This window comes from Octopus bimaculoides, chromosome 22, assembly GCF_046866305.1.
Source record: "Octopus bimaculoides isolate indiv1 chromosome 22, ASM4686630v1, whole genome shotgun sequence".
Classification (NCBI taxonomy): domain Eukaryota; kingdom Metazoa; phylum Mollusca; class Cephalopoda; order Octopoda; family Octopodidae; genus Octopus; species Octopus bimaculoides.
Window position 1 is genome coordinate 30,456,166 of NC_142949.1, and position 25,892 is coordinate 30,482,057.

Below are 25,892 nucleotides of genomic sequence, written 5' to 3' on the forward strand. Positions count from 1 at the left end.
ATGCCCGTTTCCAAGCGGTGTTGGCGACAAACATAGTTATTTTCATGCGTCGTCCTGTGATACACGCGAAGACATCATCAGTCAACATTTCCTGGGGTCATTCGGTGTTTCGGGTCTTTCAACAATTTGACACCTTCATCCTGGCGACCTAACCTCCTGGGGTTGATCAAGCCCCATTTTGAGTCCAATTAGCTCTGCTCCTTGGGGTCACAATTCCTGATCCACAGTCACTTTGAATCAACTTCTGCTGCGACAGGCTTTTTTCAGTTTCCATTTACCAAATCCACTCATAAGTCTTTGGTTGGCCTGGGGACAGTAGAAGACACTTACCCAAGGCACCGCACTTTGGGAATGAACCCAAAATCATGCGGTCTTAAGTTTAACTTCTTACCCACACAATCACGCCTGCACAATTGTGTTTTATATTTGAGATCTAGATCTAGACGAAGTAAATATCTAGGAAACTAATGCTGCAACACGGTTTCAATTTGCCTTAGATATACCCCTGATATTATTGGGACCTGTTTGGCATTTTGCTTTATATTTGAGAGAAATATGGGACCAGGAGAGGTCAATTTATGAGCTGCTAACACTGCAACACTGTTTCAAGTTGTCCTACCTCTGTTCGTGAGAAAAAAAAAATACCGCCGAGCAAGTTATGAGAAAAATAAGAGACGAAAGCCACGACGTGTGAATTAACCAAAGTTTCTCTTCTCCGATGTTTTTCACCATCCGAAAACATTTTTCACATTAAATTCCGATATAATCGTAATCTACACCATCGGAAAGTTATTTGTAGAAAATTTCGTTAAAAAATACCCATTTCCCAGAAAGTTATGAGGAAACAAAGTCGAGTGGTGGTGGTGGGCACGCATCGGTAGTATCTACTTATGGTGTTTGTTATACAGTTTTTCTCAATGCCGAGTTTTAATAATAAATAAAACTTGATCTACCACTTGTATCTAAAATAAACAATGAGAAGCAAAGAAAATACACACACACACACACACACACACACACACACACACACACACACACACATATACTTAAAGGAACTTCCTTTTCCAGAAAACGTTTTTTTTTTTTTTTTTTCAAATTGATATGTTATCAAGAAATGAGTTTTTTTTAAAAACTTACTTCCGTGTTTAAATAACGAAGTTTTTCCGATCATGAAAGTAAATCGATGGGGGAGAAATATATCGATTGGACTCTTTTTTTTTTTTTTTTGTAGAGAAGTGTACGTTTATTATTTAGACATTAAAAGAAGGCGGCGGCGGCGATTTTACCAGAATTCGTAAGCGCGTCGGACGAAATGCTTCAACGCCATTTCTTCCGACGCTTTACGTTTTGAGTTCGAACCCCACTCAGGTCAACTTTGCCTTTCATCGTTTCGGGATCGATGAAATAAATAATCATTGAGCACTGAGGTCGATGGAATCGACTTACCCCTCGCCTCAAAGGACTGTTGGGCCTCTGCCAAAATTTGAAATCATTGCAAGACATCAGAAGGCGGTGAGCTAGCAGAATCGTTAGCACGTCGGACGAAATGCATAAACGGCATTTCTTCCGGCTCTTTAGGTTCTAGGTTCGAATACCATTGAGGTCGACTTTGCCTTTCATCGTTTCGGGTCGATAAAACAGATACCCGTTGAGCACTCCCTCAAAATTCCTGGTCAATTGCCAATGTTTATCAATTAATCAGGTGCTATTATTGATTGAAATTATATTTTTATTTATTTAACTACTCTTTTTATCGGTTCCAACATCTGGTTTATTGTTTTATACGCTATCTAATTAATCATCGTACTTCTGTTTCCGAACACACACACACACACCTTTTTGTGTCTTTATTTTTTCGTTGGGCAAGACCCCCCCCCCCAATCAAACCACCCTTAAAAAAAATTTCAACCCCCCCCCCCTTTCGGCTACAGGGAATACGAATCTGCAAAAAAATTGGCAAAAATCGGCATTTTTAAATTTCCTCCCTCCCCACCCCTGTTTACTTCAGTTTTTTAAACTTTTTTCAGAAATTTTTTTTCTTTCTAAATATGCAGAAAAATCCGGACATTATGATTCGGACAAAAATTTCAAAGCATTTCTGTAGTTATGGTTAGGGTTAGTGTTAAAATAAGTTAAAATTGAAGACTGGGAGGTGGGGGGGGGGGGAAATCTAACAATACCGATTTTTGGCCAAAGTGCCACACAGTGAAACTGAACCCGAAACCATGTGGTTGAGAAGTAAACTTCCTAACTGCACAACCATGCAATTATCTCAAAAACCAAAATGCCTTGTTCCAACTCATGACAATTTATCAATTTGACCAAATCATCCTGCAGAAAACTGCCTTGTTTTCTACTACAGGGGTTTTCAAACTTTCTGACTTGCGGACCCCTTTATATTTAGGAAATTTATACATAAATATTTGCTTAGAATAACATATATTTTTACATTTATTTATTTAACAGTATTTAACAAATAGGTTTATTGTCAATTAAAAGATTTCGATTAAAAAACATATATAAAAAGTATTTGCTGTCTACGGACCCCCTGTGGTCCGCGGACCGCAGTTTGAAAACCCCTGTTCTACTATAGCTATATGTATTCTTAATGAATGACCATTGACTTCGTTTGTAACCGTGTGTGTTGGGTTTCTTGAGGCTGTCTTGTGTAATTTTTTTTCTTATTCTTTTCATCTCAGTTTCAAGTGCAATGCTAAGAGAAGTCAGTCTGTTCGTGTGTGCATTACAATCTACAATGTAATAAATAACATCTGTCACTGTATCATGTTCATAGCGTGTTAATTAAATGATAACAGGGATAAACTTTGGTATCAATTTTCGTAGACAAAGATTTCTTCATCAGTTGTTGTTTAACCCCAGGTTAACCTTGATGGAGTGGAGGTGCAATGGCCCAGTGGTTAGGGCAGCGGACTCGTGGTCATAGGATTGCAGTTTCGATTCCCAGACCGGGCGTTGTGAGTGTTTATTGAGCGAAAACACCTAAAGCTCCACAAGGCTCCGGCAGGGGATGGTGGTGAACCCTACTGTACTCTTTCACCACAACTTTCTCTCACTCTTACTTCCTGTTTCTGTTGTGCCTGTAATTCAAAGGGTCAGCCTTGTCACACTCTGTGTCATGCTGAATATCCCCGAGAACTTCATTAAGGGTGCACGTGTCTGTGAAGTGCTCAGCCACTTGCACGTTGATTTCACGAGCAGGCTGTTCTGTTGATCGGATCAACTGGAACCCTCGACGTCACAAGCGACGGAGTGCCAACAACAAGAACAACCTTGATGGAGCAGATTGTGACCAAAGGCATTCCAGTTAAATTTTTTTAGGGGTGTCTAACGCGTCCCTTCCATTGTTTTTTATACTTCAAAGTGTGATTTATCCCTTTGGCATTTAATCCGGACATATACGGCCCAAATATTCTACTTGTTTTATGTTAAAACTGACCAGATCCCACCTCTCATGCTTAACCCACAATGTCATTCTAAGAATATACAAACACACAATTGAAATCTTGAAGCTACAAGATAATGCAAGATTAATTCAAAACCATGTGAATTAATAAGTATTACCTTTGATAAAGAAATCTGAGTGCTAAAGGGTTAAGCAATATTACTTGTTTCTTTTTCTTCCTCGAAAAACTTGTCTGTTCATGGGGAAACATTACCTCACATAGAAACAGGTGATGGTTGGTGACAGAAAGGGCATCCATCCGTAGAAAATCTGCCGCAGCAAATTCGATCTGACCCATGCAAGCATGAAAAAATGGACATTAATCCTTTAGCAGTCAAATTATTCTGTCGAATGTGTTGAATTAATCATGCTTTATCTTGTAACCTTGAGATTTCAATGATGCGATTATGTTCAAAACGACATTGTAGGGTAGGTGTGAGATGTCAGATCTGGCCAGTTTGAACTTAAAACAGATAGAATATTTTGAGATGCCTGTATGTATAAAGACAGCCATGATTTTAATTAGCTTTACACGTCTTCTCTAGCACAGCAAACTATCAGAAGTCTTGTTCCCTTGTCATCTCTGTTGCTATTAATTACTTTGTTTTTAAAAAAAAAAATGCGTATCGTTTTTGTTTTATGAACCTATAAAAGTTTATTTTGTACAGTATTGCTAGGAAGATGTGAATGATTTATTGTTGTCATTGTAGCAGTTTCATGTCAACCATTTCTCTTCTAAACATCTTTGTTTAATGAAACATATGTCTATCATCATCATCATCTATTTGAACGTCCATTTTCTCATGTTTCCATGGGTTACATGGAATTTGTTGAGGCAGGTTTTTCTATGGCTGGATGCCCTTCCTGCTGCTAACCCTCACCTGTTTCTAAGTAAGGTTGTATTTCTGCTTGGGCAGACATGATTTTCACTGAAGACTGGAAACAGACAACCTTGACTGTATGACAGTGATGGCTGTTTTACAATGATCACGTGATGCCCAGACAATGTTACACACAAATGTATATATAGATGTATACATATATACACTTTCACATATATCAACCACATGGTTCCAGGTTCAGTCCCACTGTGTGGAACCTTGGGCATGTATCTTCTATAGCCTTCGGCCGACCAATATCTTGTGAGTGGATTTGGTAGACGGAAATGAAAGAAGCCCATTGTATCTCTCTCTCTCTCTCTCTCTTTCTTGATCAAATAATGTCCCACTGCATGGTTCTTAGTGTGGACAAGTGTCTTCCTCTATAGCCCTAGGCTGATCAAAGCCTTGTGAATGCATTTGGTAGATGGAAACTGGAAGAAGCCCATTGTGTGTGTGTTTGTGTGTGTACCTTTGTCTTGACATTATGTGATGGTTGTAAGTGGTCATCACCATCGTACCAGCAATGATGTTTGTTTTCAGTCTGCCATCATCATCATCATTTAACGTCTGCCTTCCATGCTGGCATGGGTTGGATGGTTTGACAGGAGCTGGCCAGACAGAAGACTGCACCAGACTTCTGTGTCTGTTTTGGCGTGGTTTACATAGCTGGATACCTTTCCTAACACCAACCACCCTGCAGAGTGGACACCCCGCAGAGTGGACACCCCGCAGGGTGCCATGGAAAAAGTACCTGAAATGATGATGATCATCATCACCATTCAGATTTAAGATATTATTTGCCTCTGATAATCCTTTTCTCGGCAAAAGAGTTCATTTCCTAAGGACTGCAGCCATGCTGGGCCACCACCTTAAAGGGTTTAGTTGAACGAATCATCCCTTGTGCTTATTTTTTTAAAGACTTATACTTATTCTATCAGTCTCTTCTACTGAACCACTAAGTTACGAGTATGTAAACAAACACAAACACACACATACATATATACATGCTTGTACATGTGTGATGGGCTTCTTTCAGCAGTTTCTGTCTACCAGATCCACTCACAAGGTTTTGGTTGGTGTGGGGTTACAGTAGAAAAACCCTGCCCAGGGTGTCATGCAGTGGAACTGAACCCAAACCACATGGCTAGGTGGAAGCACACTTCTTAACCACACAGCTATGCTTGTGCCACATTCTTTCTTATAATTTTTTAGATTTAGACTAATATACCTAACATTCTCCATGTTCTTGTTCACCGAACATTTGCTAGTCTTTCATTCCAGAATGGATTTGCCATGTTATCTTCATTATTGTATTTGATCTTTTTCTTTTATTTTTTTCACCCCAGATACTTCCTGCTGGCAACCATGATAATGTTCTTGTGGTTTCAACACTTAGTGGTTCCTTATATGCCCAAGTACCAAATACTGGGAAAATTCTTTGGATTCTTAAAGAAGGTAAAGTGTTAATCATATTATTTTGCTCTTGCATCGTTTCAACAGCTGGGTGCCCTTGCTGATGCCAACCATTTTGCAGTGTATGCCAGATTTAAGTAGAGAAAAAGATTTAGTACAATATTTAATTCTGCTTACCTTGATTTGAAGATGGAATCCACACATATATCAGAGATGATGAATTCTCATCTGCGCTTGTAGCTGGCTGTGAGTTTGCTTCTTTGAGAGGGCCCAATAAACCAAAATGTATCTGACACTCTTGGCTGCTGCTGGGATGAATTTTTGTCTCTCTTTGATATTTATTGTGTTTTTAACACAACATGTTAATAGGTGATGTTATCTCAGGACAATTACTGCAGTAAATGGCCTATCAACCATGTGTATGCATTAAGTATGATACATGGATGGCAGTTGTGATCCACACTATTTCCTTATTTTCTCAATGTTCATGTAGTATATTATCAACACTGTTTTGTGGTCAGTTCACTGAAGATAACTATCAGCTGGTATTTTAGGTGAGCATTAGGGAGCATTAGCACACAACCTTGGTGTGTTGCAGTCATAATTACAAGATCATGGTTCGAATTCTTGAACAGAGCAGTGTATTGTGTTCTTGAGCAAAAACACTGTATTTCACATTAGTCCAGTCCACTCTGCTGTAAATGAGTAACCTCACAACAGGCTGGTGGCCCATTCAGGAAGAAAACTGTGTGATCTCATGCCGATACAATAGGCATCAAGTAACCAGCCCTGTGAATTTGAGAACTTGAGACAGTTAAAAAAAAAAAGAATGTGAAAATTGGAGGTAAGGCAGGTGTAGAAGAATAGTTGAGGAGGAATTAGTGCTTACGTTGGAGTTGCCATAGTTGTAGTACAGCTATAATGATGGCCAGGCTGTGAATAATGATTGTGAGAGCTGTTTCTGATATGACAGGAAGAGGCTTGCCAAAGCTTGTGCAATCTGTATCCTGAATATAGTTTTGCTTAAGTGTAGATAGAGTTCAACATGTAAACAATTGCAGTTGTTAGGGAAGTAATATTTAGACAAGATAAGCACAGGCATGGCTGTGTGTTAAGAAGTTTGGTTGTGAATCACATGGTCCCAGGTTCAGTCCCTACCTTGGCCAAATGTCTTCTGTTACGGCTCCAGTCTGACCAAAGTCTTGTTAGTGGATTTGGTTGATGGAAACTGAAAGAAGCCTGTCATATATCATCATCATCATCATATGCCTGCTTTCCATACTGGTTGGACGGTTTGGCAGGAGCTGGCCAGCTGAAGAACTGCCCAGGCTTCCTATCCATTTTGTCAGGGCATCTGCAGCTGGATGCCCTTCCTAACGCCAGCTAGTTTACAGAGCGTACTGGGTGCTTTTACGTAGTACCAGAATGGGTGTTTTTATGTGGCATTGGTACGGGTACTTTTTACATGACGCCAGCACCCACAGGCCCGCAAGGTTAGGAATGCTAGGCTGGAAAGGGATGAAGGGGACAGATCTGTATGGAAGGGCAACCACGCTTCTACTTAGCTTGATATGTCTTTTCAAGCACAGAAAACCACCAGGAATCTTGGTCCCCTCATTCTCCTTGTCTCCGTATTCTTTCTGTTGAAGAGCGTAGCTCGAAACGTCAAAGACTTTCCGTATTCCCGAGCGTCATACTAATATATACTTTTGTTATTTACACCACCTGTCCTCGTCTGTTGTTATTTTTTGTATATTCTCCCATATATATATATATATCTCATTTTCTTATTATTACTAAATCTGCCGTTTAGATACCAGTTTTACACCATTTTCGGGTTTATAAAGACCACAGTTATCAAAAAAAAAAGAAAACAACTTGTTTTGGTTTATTTTATATTTTTCAGATCCTGTGCTGAAAATGCCTATTGATTTCTCATCAAAGTGAGTTGTTATTATTATTATTATTATTATTTATCATCATCATCATCATCATTATCATAAAGGCGGTGAGCTGGCAGAATCATTAGCATGCTGGGCAAAATGCTTAGCTGCATTTCGTCCGTCTGTATGTTCTGAGTTCAAATTCCACCAAATGTGTGTTTGTGTGTGCCTTTGTACCTATGTTTATTCCCCGTCACTGCTTGACAGCTGGTGTTGGTGTGTTAAAGTGACTGATAGAATAAGTACCAGGGTCGATTCATTTGATTTAAAAAAATCCATAACCTTTTAGTGTTTAAACCGGCCATATCTGGCCCAGATATTCTACATGTTTTATATTCAAACTGGCCATATCTAGCCTCTCACACCTAACCTACATTGACATCCTAAAAATAAACAATCATATCATTGAACCCTCAAAGCTATAAGATAATGCATGATTAATTAAAAACAATTTGAGTGAAAAAGTATTACATTTAGCAGAGTAATCTGAACACTAAAGGGTTAAAGGTGGTGTCCCAGCATGGCTGCAGTCCAGTGACTGAAACAAGTAAAATATAAAAGATAATAGCAATAACAACAACAACAAGAGCTGGAGCAAGAAGAAGAAGAAGAACAACAACAACAACATTGGAAATGGTGACAGATACAAGAGTTTATTTGTTAATTTCAATGGCAAATTCCTAAGTTAGATGCCGAAGACGACAAATAGCAACAGCTGTCGAACCAGAAGAAGAAGAAGAAAAACAACAACAGCAGCAGCAGCAGCAGTGATATAGCCAGGATGTGAGTGGAATGTCCTACCATACCCACCACTGCTGATTTTACTGCTTCCAGAGCAGCAAGAGGTAACAGTAATATCATGATTGACGACGACACCACCACCACCACTGTTGTTATGATAGTGAAGAACAGTTGAGCTGTCTAAAATATGACAATTATACCTGTAAACAGGTAGTCTTTCGGGAAGGCAGGAGGTGTTAGGTAGACAGAAGGTAGAAAAGTCTTGTTGTCATTACCAGCAGGTGTGTTGGGTAATGTTAACGGATGCATTGTTTCTTAGAGATGTATCAACATTAAAAAGCCAATTTGTATACAGTCTAAAAAATACCTGAGGTACCGTTTCTCTTTTAATTGTTCCGGTCATTTGATTGTGGTCCTCATGGGGCACTGCTTTGAAGGGTCTTAATCAAATGAATTGATTCCAGCTAAAGAGTTGAAGAGCCTCATTTCCCTGAGTCTGATGTGGCGCCTGTACGTGACCTTTTTCTTGAAGCAGTTGTGTGATATGCCAATTAACTTGTAGCTGGGAACCTGACAAGTGTCGCCTGTCTGGGTCAGACTAGACTTAGGTACAATACTGGCTAAGAGGTGGTTCCATACTCCGCAGAACCTTGAAACTCTTGAACCAGGGCCCCACTGCCAAATGTAGTTTAAAGTTATACCCAGGACAAACCTGGAACCATAAATGTGTTTCTGTGATCTGTGTCTGGAACTAATGACATCATAACAGTGTAGTCTTATATTCTATGTATGGAACCACAAATATAGCAATATGGTTCTCCCATCTGTATCTGGAATCATAAATGTCATAGCAAGGCATTCCATATATGGAGTCATAGCAAGGTATCACTATGATTGATATCTGGAATCATTGCAAGATATCACTATGATCCATATCTGGAATTATAGCATGATATCATTATGATCTATATCTGGAATCATAGAGTTTATAGCAAGTTTTCTCTGTGATCTATATCTGGAATCGTAGATCTTATAGAAAGGTGTCTTTGATCTTTATCAGAAATCATAGCAAATATGTCTCTGATCTATATCTAGAATCGTAGTTATCATAGCAAGGCTTTCCTGTGATCTGTGCCCAGAATAAACAGATTAATTGCATTTTTAATCACTACTAGTGATTGACTAATAATACATGCAGTATCTAATGGCTTTTAGATCAATAGAAAACTGCACATATCTACTTCACACATGCTAAATGTGTGTATTAATTTAAATTTATGAGACTAGGTATTGTCACAGATGTGCTTGCTTTGTAGTAAAATTAATATACTTGTTTACAAAACTGATATTCATATAGACTGACTAATCTGCCCTACATACTTTAACATTTTCAGTATGTGAGTGTGTGTGTGTTAATGCACACTATGAATTAATTCCAAGCCCAGAGTAACGTCCAGTAGATTAGTAGCATGCAGCTTTTCAGGCCCGTTTGTTCTTGTTGAGGTAAAAAAACAAACGGCATGGTAATTGTTGAATATCAATTTGAAGATGGTTGTAGGACTTCGAAAATAAAATTCAAAACAAGTATTAATTGGTTTCTTAGATTTTTTTATTTATCTTTGCAGGGCTCCCAGCTACTTTCTACCAGATCCCACCGATGGAACTCTTTATGCGGTTACCAAAGACATTGTGGGTATCAAGAGACTCCCATTTACCATTCCAGAACTTGTGTCGACAGCTCCTTGTAAAAGTAGTGATGGAATGCTTTATTCTGGTTAGTCTGCAAACAGCATTTTGTTTATTAAAATACAAAGAAGATCGATGAAAGTCATCATAATTCTGATTGAAAAAGAAAAAAAGTCTAATTCATTTCTTTTGTTGTCTTGGGAGAGTCATTATGCCAATAAACACATACACTGGTTGTATTTCACTTCTTTTATTATTTATTATTATTATTAGTCAGTTGGTTAATATTTAACCAATTAACTAATTGATTGTTTGATTAATTGACTGGTTATGTTTGTGAAAGTCATTTATAACATGTAACTGAACAAGTCGTGGATGGTGACAAAAGTACTTCAGTAAATCTAGCTGAATGATCGATTGATTGACTGGATGATTAATCAAACAATGGATTAGTTAATTGGTGATATAACTAACCAGTTGGCTAATAATAATCATAATCATAATCATAATAATAATAATAAATGAAGTAAACTATAACCAGTGTGTGTGTGTGCTTATTATTGGCATAATGCTCCTCCTAAGATATAACATCATATGTTTCAATACTCTAGGTCATATCAAGAATCTTGTAAATCAAACACAAAAATATAATTTATTTCTTTATTGGGGAAATCATTTTTTCCATTAGCAAAGTTTGGTAGTTTTACCTGGTTAAGATGATACAGGAAAAAAAAGGGTAAAGACTCCCTTTGGTCATGAATGACCATGGGATTGTACCTAGAAAGTTTTCCTCCGAGGCACAAGGTTGCTTATGGAAGGCCAGCAATTGCTTATGCATACCATAATACTGCATGGATTTTGGTTTTTATCTGTTTTTATTTATATATATTTTCCTTCTTTCTCAATGAAGGTTCCAAAAAAGATGTCTGGATTGCTGTTGATCCGAAGACTGGAAACAAACTCTATACACTTAAAATGGACGGGACGGAGAACGTGTGTCCTTCTACGAATGAAAATATCATTTTCATTGGCCGTACAGGTAGGTATCATCATCATCATCATCATCATCATCATCATCATCATCATCATCGTTTTTGACATCCACTCTTTCGTGCTTGACCAACCTGGATGATGGTTATTGAGGCTGATTTCTCTTTGGCCAGATGAACTTCCTGTCACCAATCCTTAGCGGTTTCCAAGCAAGGCCAGACCTATTTTTGCAGAAACCTAGAAATGAAGGACATTCATTTACAACAATCACATATCACAACAAAGAGACACACACACACACACACACACGGCAGGCTTCTTTCAGTTTCTGTCTACCAAATCCACTCAGAAAGCTTTGGTCAATCTAAGACTATAGTCGAAGTCACTTTCCCAAAGTACCACACAGTGGGACTGAACCCGGAACTGTGTAGTTGGAAAGCAAACTTCTTAACCACATAGCCATACCTGTGCCTATTTTTAATATATTAATCAATTGACGTAATATAAATTACATCATATATAAACAAACATAAGCTTGTTTTGAAGCGCTGAAATATATTGTAGTAGATGGTTACTGACAGATTCTTTTGCTCTGTAAGGATTTTATCCTACATATGCTGTTCTATCAGTGTTTACAATTGAAAAATATATCTTTCTACTTGTAATATTAATTAATGTTTTATTTTTATATATTAATATTGTTTGTTTGTTTACTTACTAGAATATACTGTCTCCATGTTTGATGTGCAGAATGGAATGAGGAGGTAAGTTAACAAATGAACATTTTCCCTTTGAACATCGTTGAAAAGTACTCTTCAATTAAAGGTGATGGTCACTCTCTCTCTCTCTCTCTACCTCTCTCTCTCTCTCTACCTCTCTCTCTCTCTCTACCTCTCTCTCTCTCTCTACCTCTCTCTCTCTCTCTCTACCTCTCTCTCTCTCTCTACCTCTCTGTCTACCTCTCTCTCTCTCTCTCTCTACCTACCCCTCTCTCTCTCTACCTCTTTCTCTATCTCTCTCTCTCTCCATCTCTTTCTCTTCACCATCAATGAAGATGATGATTTTTATGAATTGAATTGTAATAAGGGCTTCTCCCTGAGAGTGAAAGGCAGAGTGTATGATGCCTGTGTAGGTACAGCTATGTTACATGGCAGTGAAACATGGGCTCTGACTACAACAGGACTTGTAAAGGCTTGAAAGGAAATGAAGCTAGAATGCTCCACTGGATGGGTAATGTTAGTGTGCATACACAACAAAGTGTGAATGATTTAAGAGGAAAACTGAGTATAAGAGGCATCAGGTGTTGTGTGCAAGAGAGAAGACTGCACTGGTTTGGTCATGTGATGCATATGGATGAGGACAGCTGCATAAAGAAGTTCTGAGGTCTAATTGTGGAAGGTATCTGAGGAAGGGGTAGACCCAGGAAGATGTGGGATGAAGTGGTGGTGAGTAAGGATCTTCGGACACTGGGCCTCACTGAAGAACTGACAAGGGACCAGGAGATGTGGCAATTTGCTGTATTTCATAAGACATGTCAAGTTAAATAAAATCGTTGTTATTCATACATACAGGCTTGTCCTTTCAGGTGCCAGTGCCACTTAGAAAGCACCCATGCCATTACTGAGCTAATGTATCCGTGCTGGTGCTGTGTAAATGCACCCTTGCTAGTGGCATGTAAAAAAGCACCCAGTACTCTCTGCTAAGTGGTTGGCATTAGGAATGGCATCCAGCCGTAGAAGCCATGCTACAACAGACAATCGGACTCTCAACAGCTCCGTAGAAATGAGTTGCAATGTCACTGGTGCCAAGCTGTATCGGCCCCTTTGCCTTTCCTTTTGATAACATCAGTGGCCTGGAAAGAGGGAGGCTGGTATGCATGGGTGACTGCTGGTTTTCCATAAACAACCTTGCCCAGGCTTGTGTCTCAGAGGGACTGAAGTGGTTTCTACTTTTGATATTTCACTGTTTTTAGTTGACATCTTTCTAATTGCATTCTTTCTTCATAAATATGATTTTGATGCCTATTTTCATTTCATTTTATCATTTATTCTCCATTCTTTTCAGGTGGAATGCTACATTTATGGACTATTCTTCACACATAGCACAAGATTCTGATTATGGTAAGTTCTCATACATATCTTAACCGACATACATATATCCATTGTTGCACGTACACACATTCACGCATATACATAAACTGACACTCATTCGTGCATTGATACACATACACAAACCCCATGTGTGTATTTGTGTCACACATCATCATCATCATCGTTTAACGTCCACTTTCCATGCTAGCATGGGTTGGACGATTTGACTGAAGGACTGGTGAACCGGATGGCTGCATTAGGCTCCAATCTGATCTGGCAGAGTTTCTACAGCTGAATGCCCTTCCTAACACATAATCTGGTGGATGATTGTCCAACAGATTTAACTGCCATGACTGTGTGGCTATGTGAGCCAGGGGTTGGGGAACTTTTTTTAACCAATTCCCCCAAAATATATTTATTTACACTGATGTTACCCCCTTGATTTGAAAGGAAGAAAATCATGGATTCTTTAAATTCAAAAGGTTTATTGAATCTATTTATGTAGAGAATACAAATATAAATATAAAAAGTATAAAACAAATGTGATAAAATAAATTAATAACCTCGTTATGAAATAAAAGGATTTTTCTAGAAACTTTTTCCACTTCAGGTTTTGGAGAAATGATGTTTCATTTTTTGTTACAATTACAGTATATCTGCAAAACGATGATGCTTGAATTGTTAATCTTAAATAAATATGTAATTCTTTCAGATTTACGTCACTTTTCTGGCAGTTCCAAAGGCCTGGCTGTTACATTAGATGGCAAAACAGGTAAGAAGATGACTTTTGTTATTCTATCCTAACATAGCAATCATGGCTATCTGTTGCATACTCTTGTACAGACATCCTCTGTCTGCTGCTCAATCATCCTACCAGAATGATTTAGCAGGGGACAGAGGACATGTCCGTACTCTCATTTGATACAGCAGCTGTGGGCTGGAAGAAGCCTCATGACGGGCCCCCGCACCAGATGGCTGGACGTGATTGGGGAAGATCTCTGGAGGTTTGATGTCATCTTAAATGAGCCAGAAGGGGGCTGGCATGGGACCGTTAGCAGCACTGATGGACATGGTTGGCTTGACGCATAATGACATGCTTATAGTCACCAGAGACTCACATGACAGCTACCGCATATACATACTATAACCACCATGTACTCCACCACCACCACCACCACATTACAGCCACTGTGTACTCATATTAATATCCATACCATATTCACATTAGAGCTATTGATTAAAGAAAATGTTTTATCAGTATTAGCATGGTGTTGTTGCTGCCAACCAGTGGTTCATTAAAGCTGTAAAGTCTAATTAGTTACCAGGCTCAGCATAGGCTGTTAGTCACTATCAGCAATGACTGTGTCCTCTCCACCATCATTCTTCCCCAGAGAGAGAGAGTTTTGAGTCAGTATCAAAAGTGGATTGCTCTCCTTTTGTGGTTACTGTCCTGGCCTATTCTGTTATGATCCAACTGTGTTAAACAATCTCCTTCTATCTCGGTCGAAGAGGCACCCACCTGTGATAGAAGGAGGTGTTTAAGCACATACGATTATAGCTAGGTAAGGGTAAAGACCCCCTTTGGTCATGAATGACTGTGAGATTGCACCTAGAAAGTTTCCTTCCAAGGTATAAGTCTGGGCAAATTAGTTTATGGAAGACCAGCAGTCGCCCATGCATACCAGCCTCTCCTCTCCACGCCACCAGTGTTATCCAAGAGAAAGGCAAAGGCTGATAGAGCTTGGCACCAGTGATGTTGCAACTCATTTCTACAGCCGAGTGAACTGGAGCAATGTGAAATAAAGTGTCTTGCTCAAGAACACAACACGCAGCCTGGTCCAAGAATCAAACTCACTACTGCATGATTGTGTGCCTGGTGACGCTCTAACCATTGAGCCATGCGCCTTCAGAGCTAGGTAAACCATTGCTATATTCACAGTTGGAATCTAGCCAGCTGTGAATATAATATTTGTTTTGGTAATCGGGTATATTCCATTCTTTGAACAGATTTAAAACAGAAGAGGTTTCATTATTCCAATATCTCTTCTGTGCTAAAGCATTTGACATTGTCTAGGCCGATTGTGGTGTTCTTAACCTTGTATATACGTGTCCTTGTTTTGCTTTCCAGGAGAAATTCTTTGGTATAAAAATTATGACTCTCCAGTTGTGGCCATGTACAGCCTCGGACAGGAAGGTCTTCGGAAGGTTCCATTCACCAGCTTTGCTCCCGAAACCTTGGATCACTTGACCGGTCAGTTGTCTGATACTCTGTGGAAGGATAGATTTCTTGACCATGGAAAACAACAAGAATTTTTGTAAGTATACATTCAGATTGTGTTGAGAAATCCAGTTGACCCTTTCGCTATCAATCCACTTTAAATCGTCTGAGAATTTGTTTGGCTTATGGTGTCTGACATTACTTGGTGTGATACTGGAGCTCTGTGAATTCTTGGAGATTTTCCTTTTCACATTGAATATTTGGATTGGTTGTGGCTGGACGTAACTATTTCATTACTATATTCCTAATGAAACACACTTCATTAAATGAACCCGGAACCATGTGGTTGGTAAGCAAGCTACTTACCACACAGCCACTCCTGCACCTGTTAATCCAGCATTTTTATAATTAATATTTGTTTTACATTGTACAGGTGCATGGCTCAGTGATTAGAGCATCGGGCTCACAATCCTTGAGCGAGGCACTTTATTTTCATGTTGCTCCAGTTCACTCAGCTGTAGAAATGAGTTGCGACGTCACTGGTGCCAAGCTTTTTTTGGCCTTTGCCCTTTCCCTTGGATAATAACATCAGGGGCACGGAGAGGCAAGGCTGGTATGCATGGGTGACTGCTGGTCTTCCAGAAAGCAACCTTGCCCGGACTTGTACCTCAGAGAGGAACTTTCTAGGTGCAGTTCCACGGTCGTTCATGACCAAAGAGGATCTTTTACCAGTTTACTTTGAATTAAAATCAACTCAAATTCTGGTAAGGTTTATTTGTTTGACTGATGGCCTCTGTCTGCTTGTATTTATTTGTTCCTTTTCTCTTTTACAGCCGTACTCTCTATGTTGGCGAGTACGAACATGTCCTCTATGCTTTGGACTCTTACGTTGATGAAAATACAGTGGCAGTTTCAGTAAGTATTCATACATCTGCAAACACATATAGGCATCTCTATGGATTCACACACACACACACACACACACACACACACACACACACACACTCACATGCACATGTTTACATTCAAATATACTTTCACAAACGTGTGTATATCATCATCATCATCATCATCATCCTTTAACATCTGATTGTCATGGCACTAGCGTGAGTGCTTTTTATATTGTACTGGCCCAGGACTCTTGCAGGTCAATCCTCTTCACTAGGGGATGAGGCCTTAACACTTCTGCTGTAGAGGATGGGTCTCTTGAGTGTAGCAAGGTGTCAGTTATCGCGACTAAAAGGCGGTGCTCCAGCATGGGCGTTCAAAATGGTGTATTTTACGTGGCACCTGGACAGGAGCCAGTCCAGTGGCACTGGCAATGACTTCGCTCGAATGTTTTTTCACGTGCCAAATACATACATACACGTATACATGTATATATATATATATATATCATCATCATCATCATCATCGTTTAACGTCCGCTTTCCATGCTAGCATGGGTTGGACGATTTGACTGAGGACTGGTGCAACCGGATGGCTACACCAGGCTCCAATCTAATTATATTTATATATATATATATATATATATATATATATATATACTTACATACATACATGTATGCATGCATGTATACATACATACATGTATACATGCATATATATGTGTGTGTGTGTATATATATATATATATATATATATATATATATACACATATATATACTTACATACATGTATGCATGCATGTATACATACATACATGTATACATATATATGTACTTACATACATACATGTATACATGCATACATATGTGCTTACATAAATAATGATTGCTCCATCCTCACAGAGGATTGCTGTCTCCCTCAGCTTCCTCATAAAGAATGAATTCCTAACATTTCTGACATTCCGTCAATGAAGCGTGGAGTGACAGATAAGTTCCACTGGATTGATCATACTTCACTCACTCCCTCCTCCCTCCCTTCCTTCCTTCCTTCCTTCCTCACTCTCACACTCTCTTTCACCTTTCACTATCATCATTTAGCGTTCGCTTTCCATGCTGGCATGGGTTGGACAGTTTGACTGAAACCTTTCCCTTTAAGTAATTCTTTACCCTTCCATTGAACGACCACCACCTCTGTTGCATTAAATTATCCCTCCCCCCTTCTCATTCTCATTACTCTTACTTCACTACTCTACTTGCCATCATCGTCCATACACCTACCGACCATAATAGCAATCAGGCTTCCGTTAATTTCGCTAATATATAATTTCATTAGTATATATTTCTCGTCCTTTTTATCGATTTGTTTTTTATTCTTTGTGTTTTTTTCTTTATTTTTTTTAGCCCAAGAACAAGGTCCGCTTAATCGAAGGCCCGTCTATGTTTAATCTAGAGAACCAAACGAAAGCCAACCTCTCTGACCCCGGCCCCAACTACCAACATGATTCTGCTTTATTCATCATAGGTATGTCGTTCGTTAATGCAAGCACCTCATGGACTTTCCAGGCACCGATGCCCTGGCACCTTTCATGATATACACTCTTACTCTTTACTCTCTTTTACTTGTTCCAGTCATTTGACTGCGGCCATGCTGGAGCACTGCCTTTAGTCGAGCAAATCGTCCCCCGGGACTTATTCTTTGTAAGCCTAGTACTTATTCTATCAGGCTCTCTTTTGCCGAACCGCTAAGTTACGGGGACGTAAACACACATGATGGTATGTGTGTGTGTGTGTCCCATCATCGTTTGACAACTGTTGTTGGTGTATTCACATCCCTGTAACTTAGTGGTATGGTAGAGGAGACCAGTAGAATAAATTCTGGGGTCGATTTCTTTGAATTAAACTCTCCAAGGTAGTGCTCCAGCATGGTCGCAGTCAAATGACTTAAACAAGTAAAAAAAAAAAAAAAAGAAGAAAATCTTATTTCTGTTATTGCATTTGTTCCTAATTCAGGTTACCATGAAGTACCAGAATTGGCATTGCGGCGTATATCCCATGCCTACCAAATTACTGGTGAGAATCGTCTACCTTCTCACACGAAAGACAACATACACAAAAGTTCCTTGAAGAAAGCCAACAATAAGGAAATAAAAGATAATTCCAGTGATTCACCATTGTCAAATAATGACCTTGACGGCACGAAAATTCTAATCACACTGCTCCTTGTGCTTTTTGGAGTTGCTTCCTTGATTGTCTTTTACATACCATGGGTAAGTTGTCTCTTATCTTGCTTTTTAAGAATTCATACTGGCATTATTACTCCCACTTTAGCAAAGGCGGAGGTATTGTTTTCAGTTGTGTTTGTTTGTTTGTTTGTTTGTTAGTCCAGGGACAAGATATCTCAAGAACCGCTGGATGGATTCGGATGAAACTTTCAGGGATGTTTGGCCTCATGACTGGCACAAACGGATGAGATTTTGGGATCGATACAATACCGGACAAGGATTCTGGATTATTTTTCCAATTTTTGAGTATTCTCATTTGTAAGAGTCAGATATTCTCATTTTAAAAATCATCTCCAACTAATCATTGAGGGGACATTGGTGTTGCCATGGCAGCGGTTTGCATTTTCTGAATGCTCTTGTTATGATTATTATTATTATTAAGGTGGAGAGCTGGCAAAATCATTAGCATGTTGGATAAAGTGCTTAGTGATATTTTATCCGTTGCTACATTCTGAGTCCAGATTCTGTTGAAGTCAACTTTGCCTTTTATCCTCTTGGAGTTGATAAATTAAGTACCAGTCATGTACTGGGGTTAATGTGATCGACTTACCCTCTCTTCCAAAATTTCAGGCCTTGTGCTTACAACAGAAAGGATTATTATAATTATTATTATTATTATTAACATGCTGGGCAAAATGCTGCCAAGTATTTTGCCTGTCTTCGTGTTCTGAGTTCAAATTCTGCTGTGTTCAACTTTGTTATTCGTCCTTTTGGGGGTCGATAAAATAAGTACCAGTTGAGCACTGGGCTCAGTGTTATTGATTGATTCTTTCCCTTGCTGGCCTTGTGCCAAAATTTGAAATCATCATTATCATTATTATTATTATTATTAATAGTATTATTATTGTTATTAAATTTATATTTTCAGCAAACAGCCCAGTTACTTCGGAAGTTCCTACTTCAGCATGCCAACCAGGTATTAGAATTTTTCCAGAAATTCCAGTTACGTAACTGACAAGTCAATCCAGCAATATATATATATGTGTATGTATATATATATATATATATATATATATATATATATATATATATATGTATATATCAGGGGTGAAGGGTCTATGTATGCAACACATGCATTGCATGCCTTACTATTTTCCCCACAATGAATAATTTTTGTGTAATATATAATTGTTTATTGATAATTTCCACTAGATTCATTGTAGCATTCCTTCATTTCCTAGTATGAAGTGGTCAATAATAAGTGCAGGTGTAGTTGTGTGGTAAGAAGCTTGCTTCCTAACCACATGGTTCATGGTTCAGTAAGCATGGGAAAGTGGACATTAAAATGATGATGGTGATGATAGTCTTGCAACATAGTCAATATGTTTAACATGTTAGTCTCAGAATATCCGTGTTTTAAACCTGTTTAATATATATTATATATATATATTATGAAATTTATTTTTCTTAGAGTCCAGACATATCACTACAGAAGTTATTACTTCAGCAAACTAACCAGGTCCAAGAGGTTTCCAGAGATTCCAGTGACTCAACTGACAGAACAATCCAACAACTAACCCCTTTGTTAAATCAATCTGAAAACTCAAGTGAATCTTTACCAGGTATTGAACCTTTTTTTCTGTCTGTCATCATCATAATTTAGTGTCTGCTTTCCATGCTGGCATGGGTTAGACAGTTTGGCTGAAACTTGTAAGCTGGAGGGCTACACCAGGTTCCAATCTGATTTGGCAGAAGAAACCAGACTGAAGCTATCTTTGTGTCTTTAAATCCATCGATCTATTTCTTTTTTATCCTTTATTCTTTGAGTGGTTGGCGTTAGGAAGGGCATCCAGCTGTAGAAACACTGCCAAATCAGATTGGAGCCTGGTGTTGCCATCCGGTTTCACTAGTCCTCAGTCAAATCGTCCAACCCATGCTAGCATGGAAAGCGGATGTTAAACGATGATGATGATGATGGTGATGATTCTTTCAGTTTATAGTCATTCAATTTTGTTTGTTTATTTAGTTTTTTTTTTGTGTTTATATAATCCATGCATTTTTTTTTTTTTTTTTTACAGACGGTGCAGTCAGTGTTGGCAAGATTCTGTTTTACCCACGAGACATTCTCGGACATGGATCAGAAGGCACAATTGTCTTCAAGTAAGTATTTGTAGCTAAGAAAACACAGAATGCCCTGCTGCTGCTACTTGATATGGAATTTCTACAATTAATTTAGGTGTAGGTATGGCTGTTGGTTAAGAAGTTTGCTTCTCAGCCACGTAGTTTCAAGTTCAGTCCTGCTGAGTGGCACCTTGGTCGAGTGTCTTCTACTGTAGCCCCAGGCCAACCTAAGCCTTGTGAGTGGGTTTGATAGATGGAAACTGAAAGAAGCCTGTTGTGTGTGTGTGTGTGTTTATATTTGTGTTTGTGTCTTCTTATCTTGATGTCATGTGATAGTTGTAAATGAGTGTTTCTGTCATACAAGCAGCCTACATTTCCACTGTTCCGTGGAAACATGCTTGATCATGGGAGAGTAGTACTTTGCTTGGAAACAGGTGGGGATTGGTGACAGGAAGGCCATCAGGGCGTCTGGCTGCCAAACAACTCTGTGTCAATAAACACCATCTGAATCATGGGAGCATGGAAAAGTAGACATTGAAACAATGATAGCGGTTAAGTGAATTGTGCCGGTGCCATATAAAAGCACCTACCCAGTATGCTCTGTAAAGTGGTTGGCATTAAGAAGGGCATCTAGCCATAGAAACCATGCCAAATCAGGTTGGAGTCTGGTGCAGCCCCTCAGCTTACCAGCCCTGGTCAAACCGTCCAACCCATGCCAGCATGGAAAATGAACATTGAATGATGATGATGAATAGCCAAATGAAATTGTAGTTGGGGCAGATACTGGTGTCATACAACTGGCACCTGTGCCAGTGGCGCATAGAAACATTCATTACATTCTTGGAGTTGTTGTGGCATGTAAAAAGCACCTTTTAAGTGTTGGGCCTCATGGAGGCAAAGTGGCCGATGCTGGTGACGCATGAAAAGCTCCTTTCAAGTGTTGGGTCTCACAAATGACCGAAACATTTGGCATTATGTCGTGCTTGAGAAGAAGACCCATCAGGCTAAGTGAAATCGCAGTTGTGAAAGATACTGGTGTCACGCAAATGGTATCCATACCGGTGGGTACCACTATGCCAGGCCTGCCTGACTGGCTCCTGTTTTGGTTGCACAGAGTGGTTGGCATTACGAAGGGCATCCAGCTGTAGAAACATTGCCAGATCAGATTGGAGCCGGGTGCAGCTGCTGGCTTTCCAGACCTCAGTCAAATCGTCCAACCCATGCTAGCATGGAAAACGGACGTTAAACGATGATGATGATGATGATCATGATCATCATCGTTTAACGTCCGCTTTCCATGCTAGCATGGGTTGGACGATTTGACTGAGGACTGGTGAAACCGGATGGCAACACCAGGCTCCAGTCCGATTTGGCAGAGTTTCTACAGCTGGATGCCCTTCCTAACGCCAACCACTCAGAGAGTGTAGTGGGTGCTTTTACGTGTCACCCGCACGAAAACGGCCACGCTCGAAATGGTGTCTTTTATGTGCCACCCGCACAAGCCAGTCCAGGGGCACTGGCAACGATCTCGCTCGAAAATCCTACAGGAGCCAGTCAGGCGGTACTGGCAACGGCCACGCTCAAAATGGTGCATCTCATGTGCCACCCGCACAAGAACCAATCCAGGGGCACTGGCAACGATCTTACTTGGCTTGCCGGGTCTTCTCACCCACAGCACATTTCCAAAGGTCTCGGTCAGTAGTCATCGCCTCGGTGAGGCCCAATGTGCAAAGGTCTTGCCTCACCACCTCAGCCCAGGTCTTCCTGGGCCTACCTCTTCCACGGGTTCCCTCAACTGTTAGGGTGTGGCACTTTTTCACGCAGCTATCCTCCTCCATTCTCACCACATGTCCATACCAGCGCAATCGTCTCTCTTGCACGCCACAACTGATGCTTCTAATGTTCAGCTTTTCTCTCAAGATACTGACGGGTGAGTTGCCTGTAAATATGTTATATTGCTGAGTATATATGATCTGTAGTTATCTGGGTATTCTCCTATGTATATATTCAAGAGTTTCACATTTTCCCCCATTTGGGTTTTTGCAGGGGTTTATTTGACAGTCGAGATGTTGCTGTGAAGCGTCTGTTGCCAGAATGTTTCAGTCTGGCTGATCGTGAGGTTGAGTTGCTGCGAGAATCTGACCAACATCCAAATGTTGTGAGATACTTCTGTACGGTAAGGAACTTAAAATTGTCTTGCCTTTCTTTTCTTTTTTTTACTTGTTTTCAGTCACTTGACTGTGGCCATGTTGGAGCACTGCCTTATATTCTAAAGCCCTGTACTTATTCTATTGGTTTCCTTTTGCTGAATCACTAAGTTACAGGGACCTAAACACACCAACACCAGTTGTCAAGCAGTGATAGGGGGGACAAACACATACACACACAATGGGCTTCTTTCAGTTTCCTATTTCTTTATTGCCCACAAGGGGCTAAACATAGAGGGGACAAACAAGGACAGACTATGGGATTAAGTTGATTATATCGACCCCAGTGCGTAACTGGTACTTAATTTATCGACCCCAAAAGGGATGAAAGGCAAAGTTGACCTCGGCGGAATTTGAACTCAGAACGTAAAGATGGATGAAATGCAGCTAAGCATTTTGTCTGGCGTGCTAATGACCCTGCCAGTTCACTACCTTAAATAATTCTTTCTTCCATAGGCACAAGGCCTGAAATTCTGTCAGCTCACCACCTTTTATAATAATAATAATAATAATAATAATAACAGTTTCAAATTTTGGCATGAGCCCAGCAAATTGACCCCAGTGCCCAACTGGTACTTGTTTTATCGCTCGTGAAAGGATGAAGGGGTTGAATTTGAACCCAGAACATAAAGAGGGACGAAATGCTTCTAAGCAATTTGCCTGGCATGCTAATGGTTTTGCCAGCTTACTGCCTTTCTAATAATAAGAATAATAACAATGATGATGATACCAACAGAAAACAATTTTTGTTTCCTTTTTCAGGAAGCTGATTCTCAGTTTCGGTACATAGCTTTGCAATTATGTACAGCAACTCTGGCAGATTATGCTGAAGATCGATGTCCGTTGCTGAAGGAATTTGACCAGCGATCTTTGTTGCATCAAGCTATTTCCGGTATACAACACTTACACTCACTGGACATTGGTAAGTTGTGGTCATTGACGACATTGTGACTTCTAATGGAGAATGAGTTACCATACTGTCCGATGTGCTTTTTTTTATTATTCTTAACCATTTAGCATTTAAACCAGCCACACCCAGCCAAATTAATCTATCTGTTTTATGTTCGAACTGGCCAGATCCAGCCTCTCATATCTCTCCTACAATGCCATTCTAAAAATAAACAATCACATCATTTGAAATCTTGAAGCTATGCGATAATGGATGATTAATTTAAGACTGATGTGAATAAATAAGAATTACATTTGACAGGATAATCTCAATGCTTATGGGTTAAATGTATTTAAAAAATTTCCATGCGTCTAATGTGACCGTATTCTAAATGGGATTCCGAGTATGTGGTGAAACATGTTAATTCATTTTTTTCTTCCACAAAACATACATGTGAAGTAGAGCCATGTGTTACGTCAGAGTGCATCATATATGCTTCGAAATATGGTAATTCTTAGAAACACCTGTGGTAGAAGTAGACCCAAGAAGACATGCGACGAGGTTGTTGTCCCCCCATCTCGGTCGTCATCCCCTGTCTTAGCCGTCATCCATTCCCCCTGCCTCGGCCGTCGTCATCCTCCTCCCCGTCTTGCTATAGAGGAGGTACATGATTACCCGGTCAGAGAGAGAGAGTGTATGAGAGGGAGAAGGAGAGAGAGAGATACCTATTGTTCCGTACCTGTTGCTTCTATTTTTTATTTTTTTAAAATTTATTTTTAGTTCACAGAGATATCAAACCCCAGAATGTTCTTCTTTCAATATCCGGTGTTCAGAATGAGCCAAGAGCTATGATTTCTGACTTTGGTTTGTGCAAGAAGTTAACTGCTGGCCAAGGTTCTCTCTCACATCGGCCTGGAGTGACCGGTACCGATGGATGGATTGCACCAGAAGTCATTGCTTGTTCTGGTAGCCAGAAAATAGTAAGTTGTTTTGTTTTATTACGATTTCGACGCTCATGATAGTTGTAAATGAGTGTCGTTGTCATACAAGCAGTGTCCTTCATTTTCAGTCTTCTGTAAAAACATGATCAGCCATTTTCTTCAATGGAAAAAATAAATTGTTAAAAATAATCATCCGTGTTCTGTTTTTTCCAGACATGTGCTGTCGACATATTTTCCGCTGGTTGTGTAATATACTACGTAGTGACCAAAGGTCAGCATCTGTTTGGTGACACCCTACAAAGACAAGCTAACATTATGGCAGGACATTTTAATTTAAGCTATCTTGCTGATGAAAGTAAGAATCATTTTTTTATTTTTCCACTGTTAATGTTGTCGTTGTTGTTGTTGTTGTTGTAGAGATCTTGTCAAATACAAAAGAGAGTATTCATGCGATTAGTTGACAAAAATTCCCTCTAGAGTGTGTTTTAACTTCTATAAACAAACATCATCGTCATCATTTACATCCGTTTTCCATGCTGGCATGGGTTGGATGGTTCATCAGGAGCTGATCAGCTGGAGAGCTGCGCAGGATAACTGCAATAAGATCAAATGATTGAAACATTTGAAAAACATAAAATGTATGGGAGGAAGTCTGGTCTTTATAGCCAACTGGCGAAAGTAAAAGACCTGTTTCATTCCTCTTTTTAGACTGCCTCAGCAAAGGATATTGTACTCAATGAGCAAAACTAAGAGCAATTAATATATAGAGAGAAGTAGAGGGGATGTAGTGATGTTGATTATGGATTATAAATATCAACAGTATGGACAATGCAAGAAAATACCTCAGGGAAGCATTTATAATTTTTATCATCGTCATCATTTTAATGTCCACTTTCCCATGCTTGTATGGGTCAGATGAGATTTGTTGAAGCCAATTTTCCCTGACCTGGTGTCCTTCCCGTTGCCAAACCTCACCCATTTCCAAGTGCTTTTCATGGAAGATCACAACGTTTCCCTGAACTGGATGCCAGTTAATCACAGGATTACTCATTTACAGCTGAGTGGACTGGAATAAACTGAAATGAAGTGTTTTGCTCAAGAATACAACACATCACCTGGGTTGGGAATTGAAACCGTTATCCTGCAATCAGCAACTTAACCACTCCCATCGATTTCTTTCATCTCACCACTTTGTGAGGG

The 25,892-nt window shown here is 39.6% G+C and overlaps 2 protein-coding genes across 3 annotated transcripts in view; one reads left to right on the forward strand and one right to left on the reverse strand.

Moving 5' to 3' along the window:
* Positions 1 to 1,275, reverse strand: part of LOC106874154 (testis-expressed protein 2) — a 38,715-nt gene extending 37,440 nt beyond the window's left edge. For both annotated transcript variants that reach the window (XM_089339979.1, XM_089339974.1), the window contains exon 1: positions 1,138 to 1,275. The gene's annotated coding sequence lies outside the window, so the exon portion shown is untranslated. The remainder of the gene's footprint in view (positions 1 to 1,137) is intronic.
* LOC106874141 (serine/threonine-protein kinase/endoribonuclease IRE1) overlaps positions 1 to 25,892 on the forward strand; it is a 30,632-nt gene that overhangs the window by 575 nt on the left and 4,165 nt on the right. The window contains exons 2-19 of the mRNA XM_089339980.1: positions 5,691 to 5,799; positions 7,664 to 7,700; positions 10,067 to 10,215; positions 11,038 to 11,166; positions 11,839 to 11,881; positions 13,182 to 13,237; positions 13,920 to 13,979; positions 15,336 to 15,522; positions 16,259 to 16,340; positions 17,714 to 17,834; positions 18,323 to 18,579; positions 19,463 to 19,510; positions 20,006 to 20,156; positions 20,613 to 20,694; positions 22,702 to 22,831; positions 23,625 to 23,784; positions 24,532 to 24,731; positions 24,906 to 25,047. Coding sequence (XP_089196106.1) covers positions 5,691 to 5,799; positions 7,664 to 7,700; positions 10,067 to 10,215; positions 11,038 to 11,166; positions 11,839 to 11,881; positions 13,182 to 13,237; positions 13,920 to 13,979; positions 15,336 to 15,522; positions 16,259 to 16,340; positions 17,714 to 17,834; positions 18,323 to 18,579; positions 19,463 to 19,510; positions 20,006 to 20,156; positions 20,613 to 20,694; positions 22,702 to 22,831; positions 23,625 to 23,784; positions 24,532 to 24,731; positions 24,906 to 25,047 — 2,143 coding nt within the window. The remainder of the gene's footprint in view (positions 1 to 5,690; positions 5,800 to 7,663; positions 7,701 to 10,066; positions 10,216 to 11,037; positions 11,167 to 11,838; positions 11,882 to 13,181; positions 13,238 to 13,919; positions 13,980 to 15,335; positions 15,523 to 16,258; positions 16,341 to 17,713; positions 17,835 to 18,322; positions 18,580 to 19,462; positions 19,511 to 20,005; positions 20,157 to 20,612; positions 20,695 to 22,701; positions 22,832 to 23,624; positions 23,785 to 24,531; positions 24,732 to 24,905; positions 25,048 to 25,892) is intronic.